At 50.3% G+C, this 26,273-nt stretch overlaps 1 protein-coding gene across 1 annotated transcript; it reads right to left on the bottom strand.

Moving 5' to 3' along the window:
- Positions 1-467: 467 nt before the first annotated feature.
- Positions 468-3,323, bottom strand: LOC103628228 (uncharacterized). Its single transcript, XM_035958884.1, has 5 exons — positions 2,734-3,323; positions 2,420-2,645; positions 1,953-2,335; positions 1,369-1,695; positions 468-992 (listed from the first exon to the last, which is right to left on the bottom strand). The coding sequence occupies exons 1-5, from the start codon at positions 3,241-3,243 to the stop codon at positions 468-470; spliced, it is 1,971 nt and encodes a 656-aa protein (XP_035814777.1). The 5' UTR covers positions 3,244-3,323.
- Between the last annotated feature and the right edge of the window lie 22,950 nt (positions 3,324-26,273).

The following is a 26,273-nucleotide window of genomic DNA, read 5'->3' as shown; positions in this document are numbered from 1 at the left end:
ATGGAGCTGCTCTATTTTTTGTTTGGTTGGGGAGTGTATTAGAGCGGAGCCATTCAGTTTTTTGTTTGGTTGTGGAATGTACCAGAGCAGAACCGTTGCAACATCACTCGAGTGCCCGATTGGCCTTTCTGCTGAATGGAGCTGCTTTTGTTCAACATCACTCCACTCGCCAACAATAACATGCGCAGGAACAATATGTGTTCATATCCATAGTACCAAAACATTGAAAACATGAGTTATATGCTCTGAAACATTTTATATAATACCAAAACATGAGTTTATATCCATACTTCACCCAACAACCATAACTCATAACCATAGTTCATCACCAGCGATGTTCAAGTACACAAGCAAAATCACAACACATAACCATAGTTCATCAAACAACTACGATACATGAGTTCATATCACCATGACATACCAAGTTCAATTCATCAGACACCATGACACTAATCATGACCCACAATCTAAAAATTCTCACCAACGAAATTTGAAAACCACGATAACTTCCAATCGAATGGTAGATTAATGAAAGCATGAGCATCATTAGGATGCCTAACCAAGTACTGATAGTATCGAGACTTGTGGTTAAGCTGAAAACCTGGGAGACTGTCCACCGCTTCAAACAAACCATCTGACAAAGCATTGCTTGCTTTCTCAATTGCCTTTGCTAGCCTTTCGCTACCACGATCAAATGCTTCAACCAAGCAATCAGTCTTTCTTCTGCTATCATCAATAGTCTTAGCTCTCTTAGCTGGTTTAGCTGATGAAGATGCATCATCATTGACAACACTTTTATCAATCCCATGATTCATCCCCCCACTTTCTGCATTGCCATCAGCACCATTGTTCACCCCATCATTCCCAAGTGGGTCATTAGAGCTCTTTGCATACTGACCGGTAGCAACACTATTGCCAAAGATTGTAGCTAGAAAACCATAGTATGAAAGATGCTTGTTCAAATATTCATCATCAGCCTTGTTTTTTGGGTCCTAATAGTGAATGCAAAACTTATTAAATATAAACAGATATATGAAGTGTCCAGAAATAAAGTTCATATACAGATAATAAAATTCATATACATATAATAAAGTTGCAGATAAAATTCATATATGCAATGCTAATATACAAATAATAAAGTTCCAAATCAGAACATAGCCTCTAACACCCACCACTGTTCTTGCACTGATGCATAGATGATTTTAGGTTAAAAAATCAGAACATATCAATATGAGAGTTCCCTTAACCATGACCATCATATATTCTTAAATCAAAACATAGCTATATGCAGGACAATGAGTGCAACACTTAATAAATAAAGGACATAGAACAGTGATATCAAATACAAAAGGCTAGTAAGAATCATACCGCCATATGTTCTTTGTAGTGCTCGTGATCAAGAGAAACAATGAATTCATTTTCATCCCAAAGAGCAGCACTCAAATTCTTAAGGTAGTTGATCCTAATGTACTTCTTCTTCCATGTCTTCAAGTGATTAGCAACTTGATCGCCTGTCCTTATGATCTTAAAATGGTCGTTGAGAGCCTTAGCACAAGCATTGAGATGAACTTTCTTGAAGCCAGTGGAGGTTTTAGTGCCATCAGCAACAATGTTGCTAAGAAAGGTGAGAACAAATGTGGATTGAGTTGGTGTCCATTGACATAGTCCACCACCAGCTTTTGCACCACTTGTCTCCTTGTCCATGACCTAGATGTCCATATAAATAAAAGATACATGTCCATACAAATAAAAAATACTTCCAAAATTTAGCAAGATATATGTTCAAATTTTAGTAAAATATATGTCCACACGAATAGCATATAGATGTTCTTACAAATAAAAGATACATGTCCATACATATGATAGAGATATTGGAAAATACATAACAATCAAATAGTGTTTGCATGATAGTCTTCCCACATAGCATTGGCAAGTTCCTGCCTGAAGTTAACCATAATGCCATGTTCTATTGCTTGTCCATGTGAAGATGTTTGATGATTAATGGTAGGTAATTCTTCACTCTCAGGAATGATAAAGTCGTCACCTCCATCTTGTATAACCCAATTGTGAATAATACAACAAGCAACCACAACTTCTACTTGTGTAGAGAAGGGGAAGAATGGTGTAGCATCATCAAGAATTTTAAATCTTCTCTTCAATGAACCAAATGCCCGCTCTACTGAAACTCTTAGAGATGAATGTCTATGATTGAATAATTCTTTCTCATTTTGCACGGGATTATTTCCCCACTCGTTCAAGTGGTATCGTACTCCACGAAAAGGGGGCATAAATCCAGGTTTGGCTCCATATCCGGCATCGACTAAGTAGAACTTGCCTAGCATACAAGGGATATGTATGTGAGCTACACTAGGTATTATATTTCATGACTAAAATAATGAGCTACACAAGTTGTATTTACCTTCAGGCACACGAAGACCATTGTCTCTTTCTAACGCATCACGTAACACTAGTGCATCATGAGCTGTCCCCTCCCAACCGGCCAAGACAAATGTGAATCGAAGATTAAAATCTACTGCTGCCATGACATTTTGAGTAGCATAACTCTTTCTACCACGAAAGGAAGCCTCCATGTGTTTAGGAACAGATGCTCGCACATGTGTGCCATCTATTGCACCAATACAATCCTATTATTCAATTAGAATGCAAAAAATATAAGCAATTATAATCTGAATTCCACCCTTAAAATGAAGGGAAGATATGGTAGCCTCACACCTTAAAGTAAGGATCCCATCTTGGGTTCCCTGCAATTTTAGCTGGAGTTGATGTAGATGGTGGCCTAATAAACTCCTTTCGTAGCTCTCCAATAGCGTGAAGTACTTTGTTGAAATAGCGACTAACAGTTTCACCGGACCTATCAAAATTGGTGCCAACTAACCTATTCCTAATATTGTGGCCCACAGTATTTAAAAACATCGCAACCTGCTGCTCAACACATAAATGTATGGTGTCTTGCAAAAGGCCACGATCCCTAAATAATTTACAAAATCGGAAGAAGGATGCTCTATTGAGTCTAAGCATACTAACACAAGTTACATCATTTTTCCATATCTTATTATTAAGATATTCAATTCTCATTCTATCTCTCCCCTCAATTGGAGCATATGTAATTGTTTCTACAGATTCACAACGCTTTCTTTTTCTAGATTGAATAACCATGGCCATCATTGAAAGCAACATATGGGATGCAGCTGTGTAAACTAAAATTTGTTGCTTCTTATCCATCTATATTATACACAACAAGGTTAAAGTTATTAGTTTCTAATATACCACAAAATCACACAAGGCACATAGTAAATAATTGCAACAAGATTATACCTTCTGCCAAAGTCTTGCTGCAAAATTCTTGTTCTTCTCTCCTCAAAATCTTGCTGTAAATGCCAAGATGAAAACATATGAAAGAGAGTAGAGAATCGAGATGCAGAAACAAAAAGAGTTTAACATCTACTAATGGTAAATTCCAATCTAAACAATTCTTGTGACAACGAATCTAGCAGCAGATGATCCTTTCTGTTCCTTTCTACAAAATTCCAAAGTCTTGTTGTTGCTTGCAAGAAATGGTGACAACGAATCTAGCAGATGTTAAGTACAGAACGCCAAATAAGATTAAGATGAAACACATGGAGGAATTTCTACGGCATCAAATAAGATTCAGATTAAAAAGAATTCCAAGTCCTACAACAGAACGACAAGCACTCTACGACCCCGCCACCAGCTTCTACGGCCCCGCCACCAGTACGACCTCTACATCTCCGCGCTCGCCGCTGACCCCGCCAGCTCCACCGCCGACGTCCTGGGCCTGGGCATCGCCAAACCCCGCCAGCTCCACCGTCGCCAGATCTATTTGCCTGCGCATCGCTAGACCTATTTGCAAATTGCTGTAAATCGCGCATTGCATCAGGTTCCAGCACGGCCAGCAGCTAGCATCTGCAACGTGCTGCCACCTGCGCCGCTGACCGGAGCAGGGGAAGTGGAGGAGTAATAATTGGGAGGCAGATCTGCAGCATCGTGGAAAAAAGAGGGGGCGACAGAAGTACAAACAGATCTGCCGGTGGGGAGAAGAGAGGGACGGCTAGGAAGGAGAAGAGGTGCGGCAGATTCACCTGACGACGGACGACGGCAAAGCTCCTCACGGCGCGACGGGATGGAGGAGCACAGGGAGGCTGGACCGTGCGAGAGAGAATGGAGCAGAGGGAGGCTAGCGGCTAGCCCGGTCGCGCGAGAGAACGCGAGTGTTCGCGTCCGGTCAATTTTGCCGAGCGAGCTCATCCTGGAATCAGCCGTATTTTGGCATCGTGAGATTCCAAGAACCACTCTGCTCTCGATCGACACGTAACCAAACACTAGAATATTTGAGCGGAGCGGCTCCACTCTTTTTCGCTCTCTAACCAAACACATCCTTACTCCAAGTTCATCTCCATACTCTTATTGCCTTTTTGAAGATTTTGGTGAGGCAATGGGGTTTAAGGGCCAACAATGATCCCGTTTTAGTGTTTAATGCCAAAGGGGGAGAAAATAAGGCTAAAGCAAATGGATCTGCTACCACTTGAGAATTTTGAAAAGAGTAGAGTTAGAGCTTCTGTTTTGTCAAAATACTCTTATTGTCTCTTATTGTCAAAAAATTGGTCTCTTGTGGGGAGAATGTTTGATTATGGGAAAAAGGGGGAGTTTTTGAATATTTGATCAATTTCTCTTGGAATACCTCTCTTTATGTCTCAACAAGTGTGTTTGACTTAGAGATAGAAAATTGAGTTTGATTTGCAAAAACAAACCAAGTGGTGGCAAAGGATGATCCAAATATGCCAAATTTGAATCAAAACAAATCTTGTTCTCATTTGCATTGATATTGCACTTCTATGTGTTGCTTTATGTTGTGTTGGCATAAATCACCAAAAAGGGGGAGATTGAAAGGGAAATGTACCCTTGGGCCATTTCTAAGTATTTTGGTGATTAAGTGCCAACACAAGTGGTTTAAGTGTTAAACTGTGCAAATTGGTGGATGAAGTGCAAATCAACACAAAGGTATGATTCTAGATGTTGGGGGCCTTCGGCTTCCGAAGGTCCTCAAAAACATGATTTAACAATGTTTCTGGAGTATGATGCATGAACAGGTACCTTCGGGCTTAGGTTATAACCATAACATGAAGAAACACAAAGAATACGAAGGATGGCGCAGAGCCGAAGCTATGCGCAGAGGAGCTTCGGCGTGATAACAGAAAAGGAAACCGACTTAAAGGGGAAAAGGCTATTTAGACCTCGATGGATTACAATAGAGTTATTAGCAAATGTAAAGGGCATGTGTGTAATTTTACATGGGCTGCATCCCATGCCTATAAATAGATGAACAGTGCTCCCGTACTGTTCACGCTGACTTGACATTTACTTCTGCGTCACGCTTGTACTTTTGTCTTCTTTTAAGCCGAAGGTACATTTGTAATTTGTTATCATTTCTATCTTTCCATAATAATAAAATAGAAATGAATTAATGATAATACTTGAGTGCTTATGTTATTCATACTTTGCATGAACTCTTCTTCGTTATTTGTTGTATTGATGAAGGTTTGTCCTTCATAACCTTCGTCCAAGACTCATTATTTCCCGAGGGAGGTAAAGCTTCGAAGGACGAAGGACTTTAACGTTTAACAATTTCTGTGTTGCCTTGTTCTTCATTCATAGCATTTAAGGACAAGTCCCCAACATTGGCACCCACCTCCGGTGAACTCTTCTCGACCACCTTCGGAAAGCATTGACCTTCGTCATGCCACCGAAGAAAGCTTCGGTGACAGGAGCTGCCGCTCTGCAACCGCTGGACCCAAACCAGGAGACCCTTTCTCTTCGAGAGGCCCGGAGCCAGAAGAGGAAGGCCACTAGTCCAACGCCCCAAGAGGACGAGTTGGACCAAGAGATCAGAAATATGGAGATACTTCATCAGCAAGTGCAAAAGAAGAAGGAAAAAAATGGCTCGGCTAGCTGACCTGCAAAGGCAGATTGACGAAGCCACTGAAGAAGTACACCATCTTGCTTAAGATGAGCAAGAACGAAGGCCCCAGCACAGGGAGCTTCATCAACAAGGATTGTTTGATGATGATGGATGGTATGACGATTCCCATCATGGAAACTTTGCTTTTGATGATTGTCGGGGACCATAATTAGGGGTACCCTCAAGTCTCCTAATTCTCAGCAGGTAACCCCCATCAGCATAAAGCTGCAAAGGCCTGATGGGTGCGATTTAGTCAGGGATCGGTCCATTCGAGGGACTCGATCACGCCTCGCCCGAGCCTAGCCTCGGACAAGGGCAGCCGACCCCGGAGGATCTCCGTCTCGCCCGAGGCCCCCCTCCAGCGACGAACATACTTACGGCTCGCCTGAGGCCCTATCTTCGCCAAGAAGCAACCTTGACCAAATTGCCGCGCCAACCGACCAGATCGCAGGAGCATTTAATGCAAAGGTGGCCTGACACCTTTATCCTGACACGCGTCCTCCAGTCGACAGAGCCGAAGTGACCGCAGTCACTTCGCCGCTCCACTGACCGGCCTGACAGAATGACAGCGCCGCCTGCGCCGCTCCGACTGCTGTGCCACTCGACAGAGTGAGGCTGACAGGCAGTCAGGCCCAACCTCAGGCACCATAGGAAGCTCCACTTCGCCCGACCCAGGGCTCGGACTCGGGCTCAGCCCCGGAAGACGACGAACTCCGCTTCGCCCAACCCAGGGCTCGGACTCGGGCTCAGCCCCGAAAGAAGACGAACTCCGCTCCGCCCGACCCAGGGCTCGGACTCGGGCTCAGCCCCGGAAGACGACGAACTCCGCTCCGCCCGACCCAGGGCTCGGACTCGGGCTCAGCCCCAGAAGACGACAAACTCCGCTCCGCCCGACCCAGGGCTCGGACTTGGGCTCAGCCCCAGAAGACAGCGAACTCCGCTCCGCCCGACCCAGGGCTCGGACTTGGGCTCAGCCCCAGAAGACGACAAACTCCGCTCCGCCCGACCCAGGGCTCGGACTTGGGCTCAGCCCTAGACGACGACGAACTCCGCTTCGCCCGACCCCAGGGCTCGGACTCAGCCCTGGCCTCAGCCGACGGTCTCCGCCTCGCCCGACCCAGGGGCTCGGACTCGACCACGGCCACGGAAGACAGACTCGACCTCGACCTCGGAGGAGCCTCCACATCGCCCAACCTAGGGCGCGGACCAACCACGTCGACAGGAGGCGCCATCATTACCCTACCCCAAGCTGACTCAGCCTACAGGGAACAAGACCGGCGTCCCATCTGGCTCGCTCCGCCAGATAGGCAATGATGGCGCCCCGCACGCTCTGTGACGTCGGCGGCTCTCAGCCCCCTTACGGAAGCAAGAGGACGTCAGCAAGGACTCGACAGCCCCGACAGCTGTCCTTCCGCCAGGCTCCAGCGCTCCTCCGACGGCCACGACACCACACGAATCGGGTGCCAAAACCTCTCCGGCTGCCACGACGGCATGTACTTAGGGCGCTAGCTCTCCTCCGCTAGACACGTAGCACTCTGCTACACCCCCCATTGTACACCTGGATCCTCTCCTTACGCCTATAAAAGGAAGGACCAGGGCCCTCTTACAGAGGGTTGGCCGCGCGGGGAAGAGGACGGGACAGGCGCTCGCGTGAGGCCGCTCGCTCCCCCTCCCGCGTGGACGCTTGTAACCCCCTACTGCAAGCGCACCCAACCTGGGCGCGGGACAAACACGAAGGCCGCGGGATTTCCACCTCTCTCACGCCCGTCTCCGGCTGCCTTTCCTTCCCCCCTTCGCGCTCGGCCTCGCGCCGACCCATCTGGGCTGGGGCACGCGGCGACATTTCCCTCGTCGACCCAGGGACCCCCCCGGTCTCGAAACACCGACAGTTGGCGCGCCAGGTAGGGGCCTGCTGCGTGTTGACGAACAGCTTCCTGTCAAGCTCCAGATGGGCAGTCTCCAGCAACCTTTCCAGCCCGGGACGGTGCTCCGTTTCAGGAGTCTTCAGTTCATGTCCCTCGACGGCAGCTACGACATGATACTCCTTCCTCCGCCGTGCGACAGCGACAATGGCGGCCGACAGCCCGCCCGCCGGCGGCGGAATCGACGACGTCTTCCTCGCGTGGTGGAAGAACAACATTCAAGCTCACCCCGCCCTCTCCCCCGCCGACGGAGGAGGAGGCGGGGCAACCAAGGCCAAGCAGGAGGTGGCCCCCCGTCGGCTGTCGAGCAAGTCGACGGCGCCGGCGCCCCAACAGGGGGCGCGTCGGGCATCGACCTCGCATTTGAGACGAAGACGAGCGCCGTCTCCCCGTGACACGCCAATTCCGAGCAAACGGATGACGCCAGCACGCTCGCGAAAGGCTTGCTGGGCGTCACCCTCGTACCTGAAACGACGGTGCAGTCAGTCCTTGACGTGACTCCGTCACCGCCCGTCGACCAAGAGGTACCGACCGATTCCCATCTCACGCCCCTTGAATTCAGCCTCGACCCGCCAAGCGGCTTCGCTTTAGCGGACGCTCTCGTAGAGGCAAGTCCAAACCCTCTGGGGTATCGTATGCGGTCACCCTGGGACCGGCCGACGGACGTCTCGACCTATGGGCCCTCGAGGTTTGAGGAAGATGACGAGCCCGACTTCTGTTGGGATTTCTCTGGACTTGGCAACCCCAGTGCCATGCGGGACTTCATGACCGCATGCGACTACTGCCTTTCCGACTGTTCCGACGGTAGCCGTAGCCTCGGCGACGAGGACTGCGGCCCAAGTCATGAATGTTTCCACGTCGATCTAGGGGGTCCCTCCGAAGGCAACCATCTCGGTATGCTGGAGAACAGTGATCTCCCTAGGCCTGTGCCACGCGTTGACATCCTACGGGAGCTAGCTGTGGTCCCCATTCCGGCGGAGGGTCATGACCCACAGCTCGAGCAAATCCGCGGGGTGCAGGCCAGGCTCGACGAGGGAGCAGGAGCACTTGAGCCGATCCGCCGGGACGTCGGGCAGGAATGGGCGGACCAACCTCCGGCCGGAGAAATGCGTCATCTACCCCAGGGTATCCAGCACCGCATCACCGACGATGTCAGGGTAAGGCCGCCGCTCGCTTCCAGTGGGGTCGGCCAGAACCTAGCTGCAGCGGCAATGCTTCTCCGCGCGATGCCAGAGCCATCAACCACCGAGGGGCGGCGAATCCAGGGAGAGCTCAAGAATCTCCTGGAGGGCGCCGCGGTCCGACGAGCCGAGAGCTCCGCCTCCCGGAGGCAGGGGTACCCCTCGGAACATCGTGCCGCGACTTCCCGATTCATGCGGGAAGCCTCGGTCCACACCGGGCGCACGCGCAACACAGCGCCTGTGGCCCCGGGTCGCCTCGGCAACGAGCACCATCACCGCGACCGTCGGGCCCACCTCGACGAGAGGGTGCGCCGAGGCTACCACCCCAGGCGTGGAGGACGCTACGACAGCGGGGAGGATTGGAGTCCCTCGCCCGAACCACCCGGTCCGCAGGCCTTCAGCCATGCCATACGACGAGCGCCTTTCCCGACCCGGTTCCGACCCCCGACTACTATCACAAAGTACTCGGGGGAGACGAGACCGAAACTGTGGCTCGCGGACTACCGGCTGGCCTGCCAACTGGGTGGAACGGACGACGATAATCTCATCATCCGCAACCTCCCCCTGTTCCTCTCCGACACCGCTCGCGCCTGGTTGGAACACCTGCCTCCGGGGCAGATCTCCAACTGGGACGACCTGGTCCAAGCCTTCACCGGCAATTTCCAGGGCACGTACGTACGCCCTGGAAACTCTTGGGACCTCCGAAGCTGCCGACAGCAGCCGTGAGAGTCTCTCCGGGACTACATCCGGCGATTCTCGAAGCAGCGCACCGAGCTGCCCAACATCACCGATTGAGATGTCATCGACGCGTTCCTCGCTGACACCACCTGCCGTGACCTGGTGAGCAAGCTGGGTCGCAAGACCCCCACCAGCGCGAGCGAGCTGATGGACATCGCCACCAAGTTTGCCTCTAGCCAGGAGGCGGTTGAGGCTATCTTCCGGACGGACAAGCAGCCCCAGGGCCGCCCACCGGAAGATGCCCCCGAGGCGTCAACTCAGCGCAGCGCCAAGAATAAGGGCAAGAAGAAGTCGCAAGCGAAACGCGACGCCACCGATGCGGACCTTGTCGCCGCCGCCGAGTACAAGAACCCTCGGAAACCCCCCGGAGGTGCCAACCTCTTCGACAAGATGCTCAAGGAGCCGTGCCCCTATCATCAGGGGCCCGTCAAGCACACCCTTGAGGAGTGCGCTATGCTTCGGCGCCACTTCCACAGGGCCGGGCCACCCGCGGAGGGTGGCAGGGCTCGCGACGACGACAAGAAGGAAGATCACCAGGCAGGAGAGTTCCCCGAGGTCCGCGACTGCTTCATGATATACGGTGGGCAAGCGGCGAACGCCTCGGCTCGGCACCGCAAGCAAGAGCGTCGAGAGGTCTGTTCGGTGAAGGTGGCGGCGCCAGTCTACCTAGACTGGTCCGACAAGCCCATCACCTTCGACCAAGCCGACCACCCCGATCACGTGCCGAGCCCGGGGAAATACCCGCTCGTTGTCGACCCCGTCATCGGCGACATCAGGCTCACCAAGGTCCTCATGGACGGAGGCAGCAGCCTCAACATCATCTACGCCGAGACCCTCGGGCTCCTGCATGTCGATCTGTCCTCGGTCCGGGCAGGCACTGCGCCTTTCCACGGGATCATCCCCGGGAAGCGCGTCCAGCCCCTCGGACAACTCAACCTTCCCGTCTGCTTCGGAACGCCCTCCAACTTCCGAAGGGAGACCCTTACGTTCGAGGTGGTCGGGTTCCGAGGAACCTACCACGCGGTACTGGGGAGGCCATGCTACGCGAAGTTCATGGCCGTCCCCAACTACACCTACCTCAAGCTCAAGATGCCGGGCCTGTCGGTGTTTTGGGTCCGACTGCACACCCGGGGTTGCCCCTCAAGGTGTTTTTAGGAGTAGGACGGTGTCGACGACTGTAGCAAAATGGTTCGTGCCAGATGCACGAGGGACAATGGACAAGGTTTACAGGTTCGGGCCGCTTAGAGATGCGTAACACCCTACGTCCTGGTGAGTATGCTTGGCGAATGAGGTTACAGGAGAGCCCTCTGAATTGAGAATGCAGAGAGTTCGAGTGGGTGGCTAAGTAATAGGGTCGATCGATCTGAAGGGGTGCCCCCTAGGCCTTATATACTCGACCGTGGGGCAATACATGTGGATATGATAACAACGTGTGGCTAAAAGATAGTGAACTGTTTGAGTTTATCTCCCTGTAGTTCGGCCGACTTATCCTCGCATGGCTCCGTTGCATGGGGGCTCCAGCTAAGGGTGGTAATGGATTGTTATCCATATGGTTCTTCACAAAATGTCAAGGCCCTAAATAAATTATAGTTCAAAAATGACTAGAAATAAAGCTCGATCCTAATCCGACTTGATCCTTAAATCTTATAGTGCAAAATTTACAGCCCATTGTCAGCCCTAGCTCCAGCGCAGGAAAGTCGGATCTCTATTGTGGTTGCTCACTCAGCGTTGTGGGCTGTCCGGGTTTGCACTAATCCAGCCCTATGGCGATCTGCTTTGCTGGTTGTCCTTCCCCAGGCCCACGAAAGAATGACCTTACGATTTATTGGGCCCTTGGGCCTTTCGTGAGGTCTTTTACTCTTTTAGTGGACCCAGGGGATATCTATCCCCCACAAGCCCCCGATCTTTGGGTTAATTTAGAGGTAATCAGCCCAAAGATCCCAGGTCCAGCTTACGGGTGATTTGAAGAAAATGACTTCTTATTGTCTCCTCCTGCTTTGATCACTCGTAAACCGAAGCTTTGTTTCGTGCTTGTGCCTTAGAGGTCGGCGTTTCAATTTTTGGACCCTGAACTTCATTGGGTGCACCAGAGGTGCACCCAATGGGTGTAGCCCCCGAGCTTCGAGTAGACTTTAGAAAATAATCTACTCAAAGGTCTTCACCAGAAATTATTTCCATTTGTACTCCTGCGTTTTGGTTGAGGGCCAGCCTTGTCTTTAACCTTGTCCCATGCCTTAGAAGTCGGCACTATCTTGGCTTGGAATGATAATCCCATGCCTTGTGTAGCCCCCGACCTTCAAGTGGATTTTTGAGAATAATCCATTCGAAGGTCTTCCTTTTGTGTCTTTTTGCTGAAGATTATCCTTTCTGGTTGTAAAAATTGGCATGAAGCTATCCGCATTATGCTTTGGAGGTCAGCATTATGTCATCAATATTATGCTTCAGAGGTCAGCATGTATTTTGTCCTTTGCAGCCAAGTTCACAATCCATCCATATCTTGTTGGGTAGTGTAATTTATTTGCTCTGTGACTGATTGGACATTTGATGGACGTTCTCTGTCTAGTCTTCACGTCACTTCTGTCGACCGTATTTTGTACTTCGCTGGCTATATTTGGCTTTCCTCTGATCCTTGCTGATATCTCATTTTTGTCTTGAGGTATTCATTGCGTGCCCTGCACAGATGTGACCGTTTTGAAAAATATACCGATAATTCCTGGGCGTCCCCCCCCAATGGGTGTGGGCAAGGGACGGCTTGGTACACTGAGTATTTTTAGCTGGCTGCTTCTGAGTAGTAATGTGATGTGACGGTTGGTGTAATCATATCTTCCGCGCTGTTGACTGAAGTCCCAATGGGTGTTGTGTTGCGTGAAACGGCGTCAGCCGCCTGATGTGTCTTCAGACGGGTTGGAGTGCTTATTGAATGCTTTGCGACTGTTCAGTGACCGCGATTGGAGGTGAGCGGTTGCCTTCTCCTTCTATAAATAATGTCGTCGTCTCTCCGGCTTTTTCACATCTCCTGCTGTTCTCTGTTGCTTGCCTTTCTTCTCTCCCTTTTGCTTCCACCATGGGCAAGAACAACAAGCGTAAGCGTGAACCAACTCCTCCATCGGAGGAGTTTGGTGACTCGGAGTACTCAGAGGAGGAGTTCTCCTCTGAGTCTGAGGGGTCTCCGGCTCCCATACCCTTGCGTGAGTCGTCTGACGACTCAGACGACTCCCAGGGGCTTGCGGCGGAGGTCTGGACATACATCCGGGCCGTCGAGCGCTCCGGGCTCGAGGGCTCGGATGAGTCGGAGTACTCCTCGGATGAGGAGGACTCAGACGGCGGCGGCGAGGACGAGGATGACAACGACGACGACGACGACGACGAAGGCGGTGGCAGCGGTGACGGTGACGGCAGCGGCAGGGGCGGCGGCAGCGGCAGCAAGGGCGGTGACGGCGGCGACAGCAGGGGCAGCAGCGGCGGTGGCGGCGGCAGCAGAGGCAGCACCAGGGGTGGCAGCGGCGGCGACAGCAACAGGGCCAGTGGCTAGATGCCACTGACCTTTTAGATATTAGTATAGTATAGTTAGAATAATGTAGTAGTAATTACTAGTGTAGAGTAGTATAGTGTAGTGTAGTAGTAGTAGCAGTAATGTAATGTAATATAGTAGTAGTAATAGGGAAGTATCAACTCATAAAGAGTTGATTTGTAAGCATGATATCTTCCCCTTAATGAAGTAATGGTGTTGGTTTCTCTGTGGTGATTATCCTGCTCATTTGTGAAGCTGATTTCCTTGGAGTTGGCACGTAAATAACTCTAGCATCGCTTCGACGCTTTTAGAGGTAGCCGCCGAGCGACTAATCACGACGTCGGAGTTTTAGAGTCAACTGCCAAGCGACTTGAGGGCGACGTCAGCGTTTTAGAGGTAATGCCGAGCGACTTGACATGATGTCAGAGTTTTTTAGAGTCAACTGCCAAGCGACTTGAGGGCGATGTCAGCATTTTAGAGGTAATGCCGAGCGACTGAACACGATATCAGCGTTTTAGAGGCAACACCGAGTGACTAGAGGGCGACGTCAGCATTTTAGAGGTAATGCTGAGTGACTTGGCACGATGTCGGAGTTTTAGAGTCAACTGCCAAGCGACTTGAGGGCGACGTCGGCATTTTAGAGGTAATGCCGAGCGACTGAACACGATATCAGCGTTTTAGAGGCAACGCCGAGTGACTAGAGGGCAACGTCGGCGTTTTAGAGGTAACGCCGAGCGACTGAACACGATATCAGTGTTTTAGAGGTACTGCCGAGTGACTGGAAGGCGACGTCAGCGTTTTAGAGGTAACGCCGAGCGACTGAACACGATGTCAGCGTTTTAGAGGTACTGCCGAGTGACTGGAGACAATGTCAGCGTTTTAGAGGTAACGCCGAGTGATAGCATGCTGCGTGGGCCACTTTGAGGATGATAGCCGAGTGATGAGGTGGCGCACCGGCGTTCTGGAAATATCTGCCGGGTGATCACGTGGCACGCCGGTGTTTTGGAAATAACTGCGGGTGCTGACTGGGCACTTTTTGAAACGGTATCTGGCTCGGGAATATCCCATAAATGCTGTGCTTTTAGCCGCCTCTGCTTTCCGTGCCCTAGTTCTTGATCTCTTGCTTCCAAATCCTCTCTGCAATTTGCCTCCCACTCTGCTCGCCGGTAGAATCGAGATGGCGCCCAAGAGGAAAGCCTCGAGTTCGTCTGCTGTGGTGATTCCTCCAATCGACCCCAACAGCCAATTGCCTTTCGCAGGTAACCACATGTCCGTCATCTCTAAGCCCGAGCTCCTCCATCTCGTGTCCATCGGGGTTCTTCCTCCGCGAGAACTCTGCTCTTGGCGGATTTGCCATGGGGTTACTGTCCCAACTGAGGACACCCATGAATCCGTTGTTTATGCTCCTTTCCTTCTCCGCGGTCTTGGCCTTCCTATTTCTCCTTTTTTCCGCGGCCTTCTTGATTTCTACCATCTCAACTTGACCCATCTGAATCCCAATTCTATCCTACAAATCTCCATTTTGTTCATTTATGTGAGGCCTTTCTTGGCGTGCTGCCGCATTTCGGTCTGTGGAAGTACTTGTATCACTGTCGCCCTGGGATGGCCGGGGGGCAACATCAATTGGTTGGGGGTGCCAGCTTGGAGATGCGCCGCGGGAGGAAGACTGAGTATCTCGAGATCCCTCTCAAAGACAGTATCAAGGGATGGCGCTTGGAGTGGTTCATAGTTGAGAATTACGGGAATTCTCTCCCCTCCCGGTCGGGAAGACAGCCGGATGTTCGCACCCCAAGCTAGACCGAGTCTCCCACAGATCAAGAAGTAGCTGAGGCAGGTGCGTTGTTAGCTGAGGTTGGATTGCTGAAAGAGAGGGGTCTGACTGCTGAAGCTGTGGTTGCTGATTTTGTCTTCAAGAATATTCAGCCATTGAAAGACAGGGCATACCCAGCTTATCTGTATCGAGGGCTAGCCGACTCAACTCGGGTTACCAACAGGAGAATTCCACCTGCCGATTTGGTGAGCTGACTTGAGATGATCCTTAGGGGCAAAGTGTCAAATGTTGGTGCTCCAGTGGCATACTCGACCTGGAACCTGCCTCCTCCCAAAGCCTTTACCCTTTTTGTGTCGAATCCACCTGTCACTGATGGCAGTTTGGGTCTTAGAGTGCGACCCTCTGCTGAAGAAGTTAGTGCCTTGGTTGCCTCGCTTGGGGAGATTCCTGATGATGAACGGCAGGTCCATTTTGAGGTGCCCCTGAACCCTAATGATGCAGAGATAAGCGCTATGCTTGATTTGCTGGCTGAGGATTCTTCCGACGCTGCTCCCGCTGGGGCGTTGGTAGTGGCACCCCTCCTAGAGGCTGATACAACTTTGGATACTCAGAAGCCTGTCAGTACTCGCCCGAGGCGCCCCTGCCGAGCCAGTCAACCTGATCCTTCTGTTGATGAGCAGAAAAAGAAAAAGAGACGCCTTCGGCGAGTATCCAGTTTGGATCGGGATGTTGGTACCTCGGTTCCTGCTGCTGAAGAAATGCCTGTGACTGAATTTGTTGTTGTTGAACCCAATGGGTGTACCCAATCCACTGCTGATCCCAATGTGGGTGCTCCTTCTGTTGCTGATCCCAATGGGTGTACCCAATCCGCTGCTGATCCCAATGTGGGTGCTCCTTCTGTTGCTGATCCCAATGGGTGTGCTGCTTGTGTTGCCAATGTGGACGATGAGGAGGAGGAAGATGAAGTTCCTTTGACTCGGAAAAATAGTCGACAGTTCATCGCCAACGGTGAAAGTAGTGGAGTTCCCTCTCCTGCTTTGTCTGCTCTCATTGGCCTGCAAGAAGTGTCCCTGGCCAATTTTGATTAGGCTCTTGAGGATATGGTTCTAGAGGATTTGTTATCGGAGCCAGTGGATGATGGTGTGATGGAAGTTTGTGCTGATGTGCCAGATGCTGGGTTGAGGTCATCCCGTGCCTCGTCGACCTTGGAGCGCGATCTCGAGGGTCGGGAGACTGAATTGGATCGTTCTGGTCCCATGGAAGTAACTGAGGGCCCATCAGCCTTAGAGGTGGCTACCACAGAGAACCTGGACCCCCAGGGTGGTGTTGACACATGCCCAGCCCCCGAGGACGTTGCCGGGGATGACTTGGCTCGGGTGGGAAGTGTAAGCCACTGCCTAGCCGCCGAGGGTGCTGCCGGGGATGATCCGGCTCAAGTGGGCAGTGCAGACTATGACCCAGCCCCCGAGGGTGCCCGAGCGGGGTCTCCCTCCTGTACTTCCATGGACGTTCATGCGGGATCGCCTTCTCACTCCGGCTGTATGGTGGTGGCTCAAACCTTGGACCAGGAGGTCGCTTTAGAGGGCAGCGTCCCCGCTGACCGAGTGTTGGGCTCTGTTGATGGCGCCGAGTTGATTCCTGCTGATTCGTTGCAAGCTGCTTCGGGTAGTGGCCTTATGCCCGGTTATCAATTGATCTCTCCTGATTTGGGAATCCCTTCGTTCTTTTCCAACCTCCAGGTACTGTGATGTATTTTAGCTTGGTTTTTACATTGCACAAGCTGCTGTCATTACGCTTATCTGTTCTCATCATCAGGCTTTGGTGGATGGAATGGCTAGCCAGCTGAGGTTACAGGGTGTTTCTATCCCAGGAGTAGCTTCGTCACTAGCATGTTGGAATCCAGTGTCACTTCAGCATCGTGTCTCTGAATTGGAGGCAACCAATGCTGGTTAGTGCTTTTCTTGCTTCTCTTTGTCTTCACTGTAGACTGCTTTACATTCTGACCCCTCCTTGTTTGATTGTCTCTTGCTAGGTATGAGTCGGCAGATTTCCACTCTTGAGGAAAAACATTCCCGAGATCAGGCTGAATTGGCCCAGCGGTGCGCTGACTTCGAGGAAAAGTACTCTCAAAGTCAGACCGAACTAACTCAGGTCTCTGCTGCCTTAGATGATGCCAATGCACTGAGTTCTTCTCTTCACGCTCAGCTCAATTCTGAAAAGGTGATTCATGAAGCTGTGCTTTTCCTTGTTGTGCTCCTATTACTTGCTTGGTTTTTGAGGTAGTTGTCTTTTGTTTGCAGGAAGAGAAATGTATCCTTGCTGCTTCTCGTGACAGTCTTGACAGATTGTATCGTGATTCTAGCAACTCGCTGACTATCCTGGAGAGGAGTCATCGCTTCACCATGGAAGAGTTGGACAACCAACGTTGTAAGCTGTAGGAATCTTCGGATGAGGTGGCTCGGCTCAAGCAGCTAATGTCAGCAAAGGACGCTACCATAAAAGAACTCCAAGCTTCCAAGAAATCCATCGCCCAGGAGTTAGAAACTGCTCGACTGGCTGCCAAGGTTGCCGAAGAAACTTCTGTTACTCTCAGAGCCCAGCGCGACAGAGCCATGGACAAGGCTATTCGGGCGGGGCGAATCTTGATGAGGAGGCCCGGTGTTGTTGTTCCCGAGGATATAAGGGCCGATGTGAATGCTGCCCCTGATTCCTCGAGTCGTCCTTCCTCGTCGATTGCTCCTGAGAAAAACGTCACCAAGTAGGGAAACATTTTGCGTGCTTTGAGCGCGCGGTTAGCATGATCAGACATTTGTTAGAGGATGCCATTTAAGTACTTAAACGACATTGTTATTCTTGTGTTGTTTCAAAATTCATCAGTTTGTAAATTTGCAGTAGTAAAACGATGCGCGATGGTTTTGAAATTTGTTTGCAGGATATAGAAGTCATCCTTATATGCGTGATTATCATCACGCCAGATCGCCTTAAGTCGCTGCTGACTTAAGTCAATTGCTTTTGTTAATAGGGCGTAGTGGTCACCCTGAACTGCGTAGGCGTGAGCATGTTGCACCGGCTTAAGTCGCTGCTGACTTTAGCCGATTGCTCCGTTGGCAGGGCATAGTGGTCACCCCGAGTTAAGTAAGCGTGAGCATGTTGCACCGCCTTAAGTCGTTGCCGACTTAAGCCGATTGCTCCGTTAGCAGGGCATAGTGGTCACCCCGAGTTAAGTAAGCGTGAGCATGTTGCACCGCCTTAAGTCGTTGCCGACTTAAGTCGATTGCTCCGTTAGCAGGGCATAGTGGTCACCCCGAGTTAAGTAAGCGTGAGCATGTTGCACCGCCTTAAGTCGTTGCCGACTTAAGCCGATTGCTCCGTTAGCAGGGCATAGTGGTCACCTCGAGTTAAGTAAGAGTGTAAGTCAATCGTGAACAAACTGAGTATCTTTGAAACCCCTTTTTTATTGATGACATATTTCCATTTTACAGAGTACATCGTCGTCCCGATAGCTTCTGAAATACAACTAGGGATAAAACTTCCTAAGGTGTTCTATGTTCCAGGAGTTCCCGACTTCTGTGCCATCCATCTGAGTGAGACGATATGATCCGGGCCGAGTGACTTCTGCTACCATGAAGGGTCCTTCCCATAGGGGCGATAACTTGTGCCGTCCCTCCCCCGTTAGAATTCGGCGGAGGACGAGATCTCCTACTGAGAAGGATCGCTGTCGCACAACCTTGTCATGATAGCGCCTTAGAGTCTGCTGGTACCGTGCTGATTGGATTACCGCATTCAGCCATTCTTCTTCGAGTATATCAATGTCCTCCAGCCTGGTGGCCTCGACTTCTGCTATGTTTTCGAAGATCAACCTTGGTGCCCCGAACTTGAGATCGGCGGGTAGCACTGCCTCCGACCCATAGACCATGAAGAAAGGAGTGTTTCCATGCAGAGCTCGGCTAGGTTGGGTTCTTAGGCTCCAAACGACATAGGGCAATTCCCTTATCCACTTTCCTGCGAATTTTTCATTCTTATCAAAGACCTTTTTCCTGAGTGCCTCCAGTATCATCCCGTTGGCTCGCTTAACCTGCCCGTTGGCTCTTGGATGTGCTACAGATGCATACTTGATCTGAATGCATTTTTGCTCGCAGAAGTCGAAGAATTCTGAACTTGTGAAGTTGGATCCTAGGTCAGTTATGATGTTGTTTGGTATCCCGAATCTGAATATTATGTCTTGTATGAATTCCATAGCTTTAGCTGAGGTTAAAGAAGCAATGGGCTTGAACTCTATCCATTTAGTGAATTTGTCGATTGCTACCAATACATGGGTGTATCCTTCTTGAGCTTTCTTGAAAGGTCCAATCATATCCAGTCCCCAGCAGGCGAAAGGCCAAGTTACTGGTATGGTCTACAGTTGCTGTGCTGGTAGGTGTTGTTGTTTTGACAAGTATTGGCAAGCTTTGCATCTCTGAACTAACTCAGCTGCATCACTCTTTGCTGTTGGCCAATAGAACCCTGACCTGAAGACCTTCCCGACTAGTGTTCTGGATGCTGCATGTATTCCACATTGCCCAGCATGAACCTCCTCCAGAAGTCGCTTCCCAGTAGATGGGGGAATGCACTTCATGAGGACGCCTGATGCACCCCTTCTGTACAATGTTTCCCCAATGAGTGTGTAGTGAGCCGACTGTCTGGCAATGCACTCGGCTGAATTCTTGTCGTCTGGTTCCTCTTCGTTCCTTATATACTTGATGATTGGCCTTCTCCAGTCATCAGAGTCTGACTCGGGTTGATCTATAATATTACACTCTTCTGTTTGATCCATTGAGATGCCCGGTTGTAGTATTTCTTGCACAAAGACTCCAGGTGGGACCTGAGTTCGACTGGATCCTAGCTTGGACAACACATCGGCTGTTGTGTTCCGATCTCTTTCTACGTGATGGAATTCTAGGCCCTCAAATTTATCTTCCAGCTTTCGGACAGCGGCGCAGTACTTTCCCATAGAATCGCTTGAACAATCCCACTCTTTGTTTATCTGGCTAATGACTACCAAAGAGTCTCCGTACACCATCAATCTCTTGATGCCCAATGATATGGCGATGTTCAATCCGTGGGTCAGAGCTTCATATTCGGCTGCATTGTTGGAGGCTGGAAATAGCAACTGGAGGGCATATTTGAGGTGCTCGCCTCCAGGTGCGGTGAAGAGAATTCCCGCTCCTGCTCCCTGCAACTTCAGCGAGCCATCAAAATACATTCGCCACACTTCTGCAGTCTCTGGGTTATCTGGTACTTGCTGTTCAGTCCACTCTGATACGAAGTCAACCAGTGCTTGAGTTTTAATGGCAGTGCGAGGTCGAAACTCGATATCATGAGATCCCAGCTCACAAGCCCATTTGGCTATTCGGCCAATGGCTTCCTTGTTGTGAAGAATATCCCCTATCGGAAAACCAGTGACTACTATGACTTTGTGGTCATCAAAGTAGTGACGTAGCTTGCGGGCAGTTAGAAGTACTGCATATAATAGCTTCTGAACTTGAGGATACTTTCTCTTTGAGGGGCCCAGGACTTCACTGATGAAGTAAACAGGATGCTGCACTGGGTAGGCATGTCCTTCTTCTGCTCGCTCGACTACCAACGCGGTGCTTACCACGTGAGTCGTGCAAGAGATATACAGTAGCAGATTTTCAGCTGGTTGAGTTGACGTAGCTCGTCGGGGTGGCTTCAGTACTGGTGGTGTTGTTAAGAATTTCTTCAGTGCATCTAGAGCCTCCTATGCCTCTGAAGTCCACTGAAACTTATCCACCTTCTTGAGTAGCTTGTAAAATGGTAAGCCTTTTTCCCCTAGCCTGGATATAAATCTGCTCAGAGCTGCCATACATCCAGTAAGTCGCTGAACCTTCTTTTGTGATCGAGGTGCTTCCATCTTCATGATAGCTTCAATTTTATCTGGGTTGGCCTCAATTCCCCAGTGGCTGACAATAAACCCGAGTAACTTTCCTGCTGGTACCCCGAAAACACATTTTTCGGGATTAAGCTTCCATCTATACCGTCTCAGACTGTTGAAAACCAGTTGTAAGTCTTCGATGAAGTTTTCCGAATTTTCTGTTTTGATTACCACATCATCTATGTAGGCCTCCACACGCTTGCCCCAGTGATCGGCTAAGCAAGTTTGAATGGCTCTCTGATAAGTCGCTCCAGCGTTTTTGAGGCCGAACGACATGGAGGTATAGCAGAAAGCACCAAACGGAGTGATGAACGCTGTTTTTTCTTTGTCCTCCTTTGCCAGACTAATCTGGTGGTACCCGGAATAGCAATCCAGGAAAGACAGCACAGAACATCCAGCGGTGGAATCCACCACCTGATCTATCCTTGGGAGCCCGAAGGGATCCTTTGGACAGTGTTTGTTGAGATCAGTATAGTTGACGCACATGCGCCAATCCACTTTATTCTTTTTGAGTACAAGAACAGGGTTGGCTAACCACTCGAGGTGTAATACTTCTCTAATAAATCCAGCCGCGACCAAGCGAGCTAACTCGGCGCGAATGACCTCTCTCTTGTCGGGCGTGAAACGACGTAGCTTTTGCTGAATCGACCTGGCTTGGGGATAGACCTTCAGTTTGTGCTCGGCCAGTTCTCTCGGGACTCCCGGCATATCCGTAGGTTGCCATGCGAATACATCTCGGTTATCTTGCAGAAACTGGACGAGCGCGCTTTCCTATTTGTCGTCCAGGCTGGAGCTGATGATGGCAGTCTTGCGCTCATCAGCGAACCCTAGGTTGATCCTTTTGGTCTCTTCAGTCGGCCGCATAGAGGTCGCAGCCTGAGCTTCATTTGTCGGTACTGCAGGGTCCTCCTCAGGCTTAGAGTTCGCATGTGTTGAAGAGACCATCGACGACTTGGTGGTGAGGGCTGCTTGGATGGCCACTCGGAAACACTCTGCAGCGCCTTGGAAGTCGGCGTGCACAGTTATGATTCCTTGCGGTCCTGGCATCTTCAATATCATGTATGTGTAATGTGGAATGGCCATGAATTTGGCCAATCCCGGCCTCCCGATGATGGCGTTGTACCCACAATCGAAGTTCGCCACTTCGAACCTCAGGAACTCGGTTCTGTAGTTCTCCGGAGTTCCGAAGGTGACAGGCATGTAGATGTGGCCCAGCGGGCATTCCCCTTCCGTCGGCACGATGCCGAAGAAAGGAGTGTCCGACTCGTGGAGCTCTTTGAGGTGGACTCCCAAGCCTTGGAGTGTCCGGGGGAAGGTGACGTTGATGCTACTCCCCCGTCCACTAGCACCTTTTTCACCCGGCTTTCTCGGATCACCGGATCGACGAGGAGCGGGTATTTGCCTGGATGATCGAAGTTGAGCCATTGATCCTCCCGAGTGAAAGTGATCGGGTGCTCCGACCACCGGTATGGGGCGGGAGGACCAGTGGTCGCCACCAGTATCTGGCGGTCGTTGAGCTTTTGTTGTCTTTTGTTCTCTTGCGACCCATGTCCGCCAAAGATGACGTTGACCTCCCTGTCAACGCGTGGGAAGGCTCCTCCTCCTCCCTCCTCCTGCTGATGGGGTTGTGGTGGTTCGTCTGGTCTTCCCCTCGGCGGAGGAGGAGGTAGAGGTTGGAAAGGTCGACCGTGCCCGATGGAGTGCTTGAAGTCCTGGCAGTTACGAAGAGTGTGGCGCATGTCCTTGTGGTATGGGCACTGGGCGTCGAGGATGTCGTCCAGTGTGCGCTCGCCTCCGCGGGGTCCTCCTCGGGCGCGAGAGGCAGGTGGTCCGGCAGCGTGTACTTCCTCGCGAGGCCTCTTCTCCCATCGTTTGTCGGGTTGCTGGTTCGTGTCGCGTCGTGGTGCTGCCGGTGCGGGCTTTGCTCCTCCGATGAGGTCCTGGGCCCGCTCGTCGGCGGTGATGTAGAGGTCGGCTTCCCAGAACAGCTCCTCGGAAGTAGTCGGCGCCTTCTGTAATATGGCTCGGACGAAAGCCGAGTCATTGGATCCTCTGTAGAAGTCTTCGATCACGGCCGCCTCTGTGACCTCGGGGATACGATTTCTCATGGTCTGGAACCTTTTGAGGTACGACCGGAGAGTTTCGTCCCCCCGGCGTTTGATGGATTTGAGGTCCCATGGTTGCGCCGGCTTGTCGGAGAGGGACTGGAAATTGGCGGTGAAGCGTCGACTGAAGTCGCCCCAGTCATCGATGCAGTGTCGGGGTAGATGTCGTAGCCATTGCAGCGCGTCTTGCCCAAGGACAATGGGTAAGTATGCGGTCATCACGTCCTCGGACGCCCCGGCAGCTCGAGCAGCGGTGGTGTAGACGGCTAACCAGCCCCCTGGATCCTGCTTAGGTTCATATTTGTCGATATTGGATACCTTGAAGTTGGGAGGCCATTGGATGGCCCTGAGGCACGGAGTAAGAGCAGACACTCCGCATGTGTCCTCCTGCCATCGGGGGTGATGTCTGTCCCGGGGAGGGGAGTAGTTGTTGTGGTTTCTCGACCGTCCCCGGGTTGTACCGCCAGTTGAGGCCGTTGTCGACTCAGTTCTGGTGGCTTGGCTCCGAGCTGGGTGTTGGGAACTTGTTCTCAAATGCTATGAATTAAGAACAAGGCAACATAAAATGTTAAGTGTTAAAGTTCTTCGTCCAATGAAACATTATTCCCTTGGGGATAATGGGCTTTGGACGAAGGTTGATAGCAATATAATTACGAAGGTCATATCTTCGTAATTGAATTCTAAGAGATGACATAAAATATAGAACATCAAAGGTAAATGAATCATAAATAAACCATATTTTATCCATTCATTATATTTAAGTGTTGAATACAATTATACCTCTGCCTTGGCAAAGATTGATTCCCGAGTGATGCGATAGCAAATACCGGAAAAATCGTGAACAGTAAAGAAATACTGTTCACTATTTATAGACACAGGACCCAGCCTGTGAAGAATTACAATCATACCCCTCAAAAAAGTTTACAACAATGACTCGAACTCTTATGGGCTAAAGAGTCATTCTATCTTTAAGTCGGTTTGCATTTCCGAAGCTTCATGAACTGCATCCTTCGGTATCTCGTACAAACAGCTTCAGCCGAAGCTGCTTCTTCCTGCATGACCTTCGGCGACGAAGCATGGTCCCAACAGTAGCCCCTTCACGGTGCTAGATCGTTTTTCGTAACGAGCTTGATCCATGAAAAAAGTATCTCAGCCTTCGGGAAGCCGAAGGTCCAAAAAACACCTTCCCTGAGCTCGTTGCCGAGAAACGATTAAAATAATCCGAGCGCAAGGTAGCCCCGCCATGCAGCAGTTACATGTGTTCTGGCGATTCACCTTCTCGGGTTCTGTGACCCAGTGTTCAGTGGGTACCAGCTGTTCGCCTGGTGTAAAAATCCTGGCGACTCGCCTTCTTGCCTGCATCACTATATAAACAGACGGGTAGGTGTGAAGTTACCACAGCATTCATTGCTATTTGCATGGTTTTGCTGCCAAAATTTTTTACCATAGCCGAAGCTTGACTCTCAGAACCAAATGAAGCTCCAGATTGAAGCCTGCTTCGTCAGAAGTAAAAGCTTCAGAAGAAAAAGCATTTAGTTCCCAAAAATTCAGAGTTAAATGGCCAGAGTGCGTTCTACTGCTAGGGTTGAACGTGAGGGAGGTGAAGCTGAAGGATCGGAGACTGTTCCCATCTCCGAAGCGATGCAACGATCCGGACTGGTAATCCCGGAAGAAATCCCCACTGCTGAGGCAGAACATGCGACTGCCGAAGCGGAAGAAGAAAACATTGAGGAAACTGATTCCGAAGATGATTACCGTATTGCCATGCCAAGTAAGCCCAGCCACTTGGACTTCGGAAAGTCGACTGTTTCGAAGGCTGATCTGTCCAAGATGGTGAAATCGGGTTATTTCAATGAAAGTCAGAAGAAGCTTCTTCGCTTCGGAGGGGAAGAAACTACCCCAAAGCCGGAGAAGGATGAAATAGTCATTTTCAAGAGCTTTCTAAAGGCTGGATTAAGATTCCCCCTGCACGGGATTATTGCAGAGGTATTGAAGAGGTTTGGTATCTACTTTCATCAGTTGACTCCTAACGCTATCGTCAGGCTTAGTGTTTATATCTGGGCCCTCCGAAGCCAGGCGGTGGAGCCGTTTGCAGATAGTTTTTGTCGAGTTCACGAGCTGCACTATCAAACGAAGGCTAGAAAAGATGGATTACATGATAACTTTGGTTGCTATAATTTTGCTTATTGGAAAACCACAAAGTTTCCTGTAATTAGCTACCGAAGCAAATGGGCAGCAGGCTGGAAGTCAGAGTGGTTCTATGTCAAGGTTGATGATGACAAGGAGAAGCTTGTGCAAAGTCCGCTTGATCTAATCTTCGGAGAAACCCGACCTCGTTGCAACATGACACCAGAAGGTCCAACCCAACAAGCGTTGGATGAATTCAGAATTATTGCAGAGCATATCAGTACAAGAGACCTGGTTCAGGAGTTTTTGGCTTTCAGGGTTTTTCCTAGTTTAAAAGAATGGGAAATGCCGAAGCTAGAGGGGGAGAAGAAAGAAGGGGAACTTGTGCGGTTACCTTACTATTACAAGTTTAAGAAGTTCTTTAAAACACCTTGTCAAGAGTGGTTGGATACAATTGAAATAATGTGCAATGAAATACTCGGCAATTACTCCAAAAAAGAAGATCGGTTGATGACTGCGGCCTTCGGTACCCGTCCGAAGCGAAGACTAAATCGAGTGCTGGACGCCGTGGGTTTTGAATACCCTGACTACGAAAATCTGAATAAAGGTATCGGAGGCCAGAAAAGGAAGAAGATAACCGAAGCCTTAAATGAAGATGAGAAAGAACTATCAAAAGAGAAGAAAATTCCGAAGAAGAGGAAAATGTCTTCTCCGAAGCAAAAAGTATCCGACGAAGAAGAAACTCCCGCATCACACTCTGCCACTGACGTGGAGGAAATTTTGAAGGTAATGACTGAATCCCTGCCTGCGAAGCTAAGTCCATTGAGGCCTCAACTGACAAAGTTTTTTTAGAAGAAAAAGGAGCCCGAAAAAACGAAGCAAACGACTAAAGCAAAGAGACAAAGAATCATCGCTGTGACAGAGGTCATTGACAAGACACCACCGAGAGCTTCAGCTCAGAAGATACCAGCGGCTGAGGGAATAACAA

This window comes from Zea mays, chromosome 5, assembly GCF_902167145.1.
Source record: "Zea mays cultivar B73 chromosome 5, Zm-B73-REFERENCE-NAM-5.0, whole genome shotgun sequence".
Lineage (NCBI taxonomy): Eukaryota > Viridiplantae > Streptophyta > Magnoliopsida > Poales > Poaceae > Zea > Zea mays.
The sequence above is the reverse complement of the archived record's forward strand: the minus strand, read 5'-3'. Positions and strand labels throughout refer to the sequence as shown.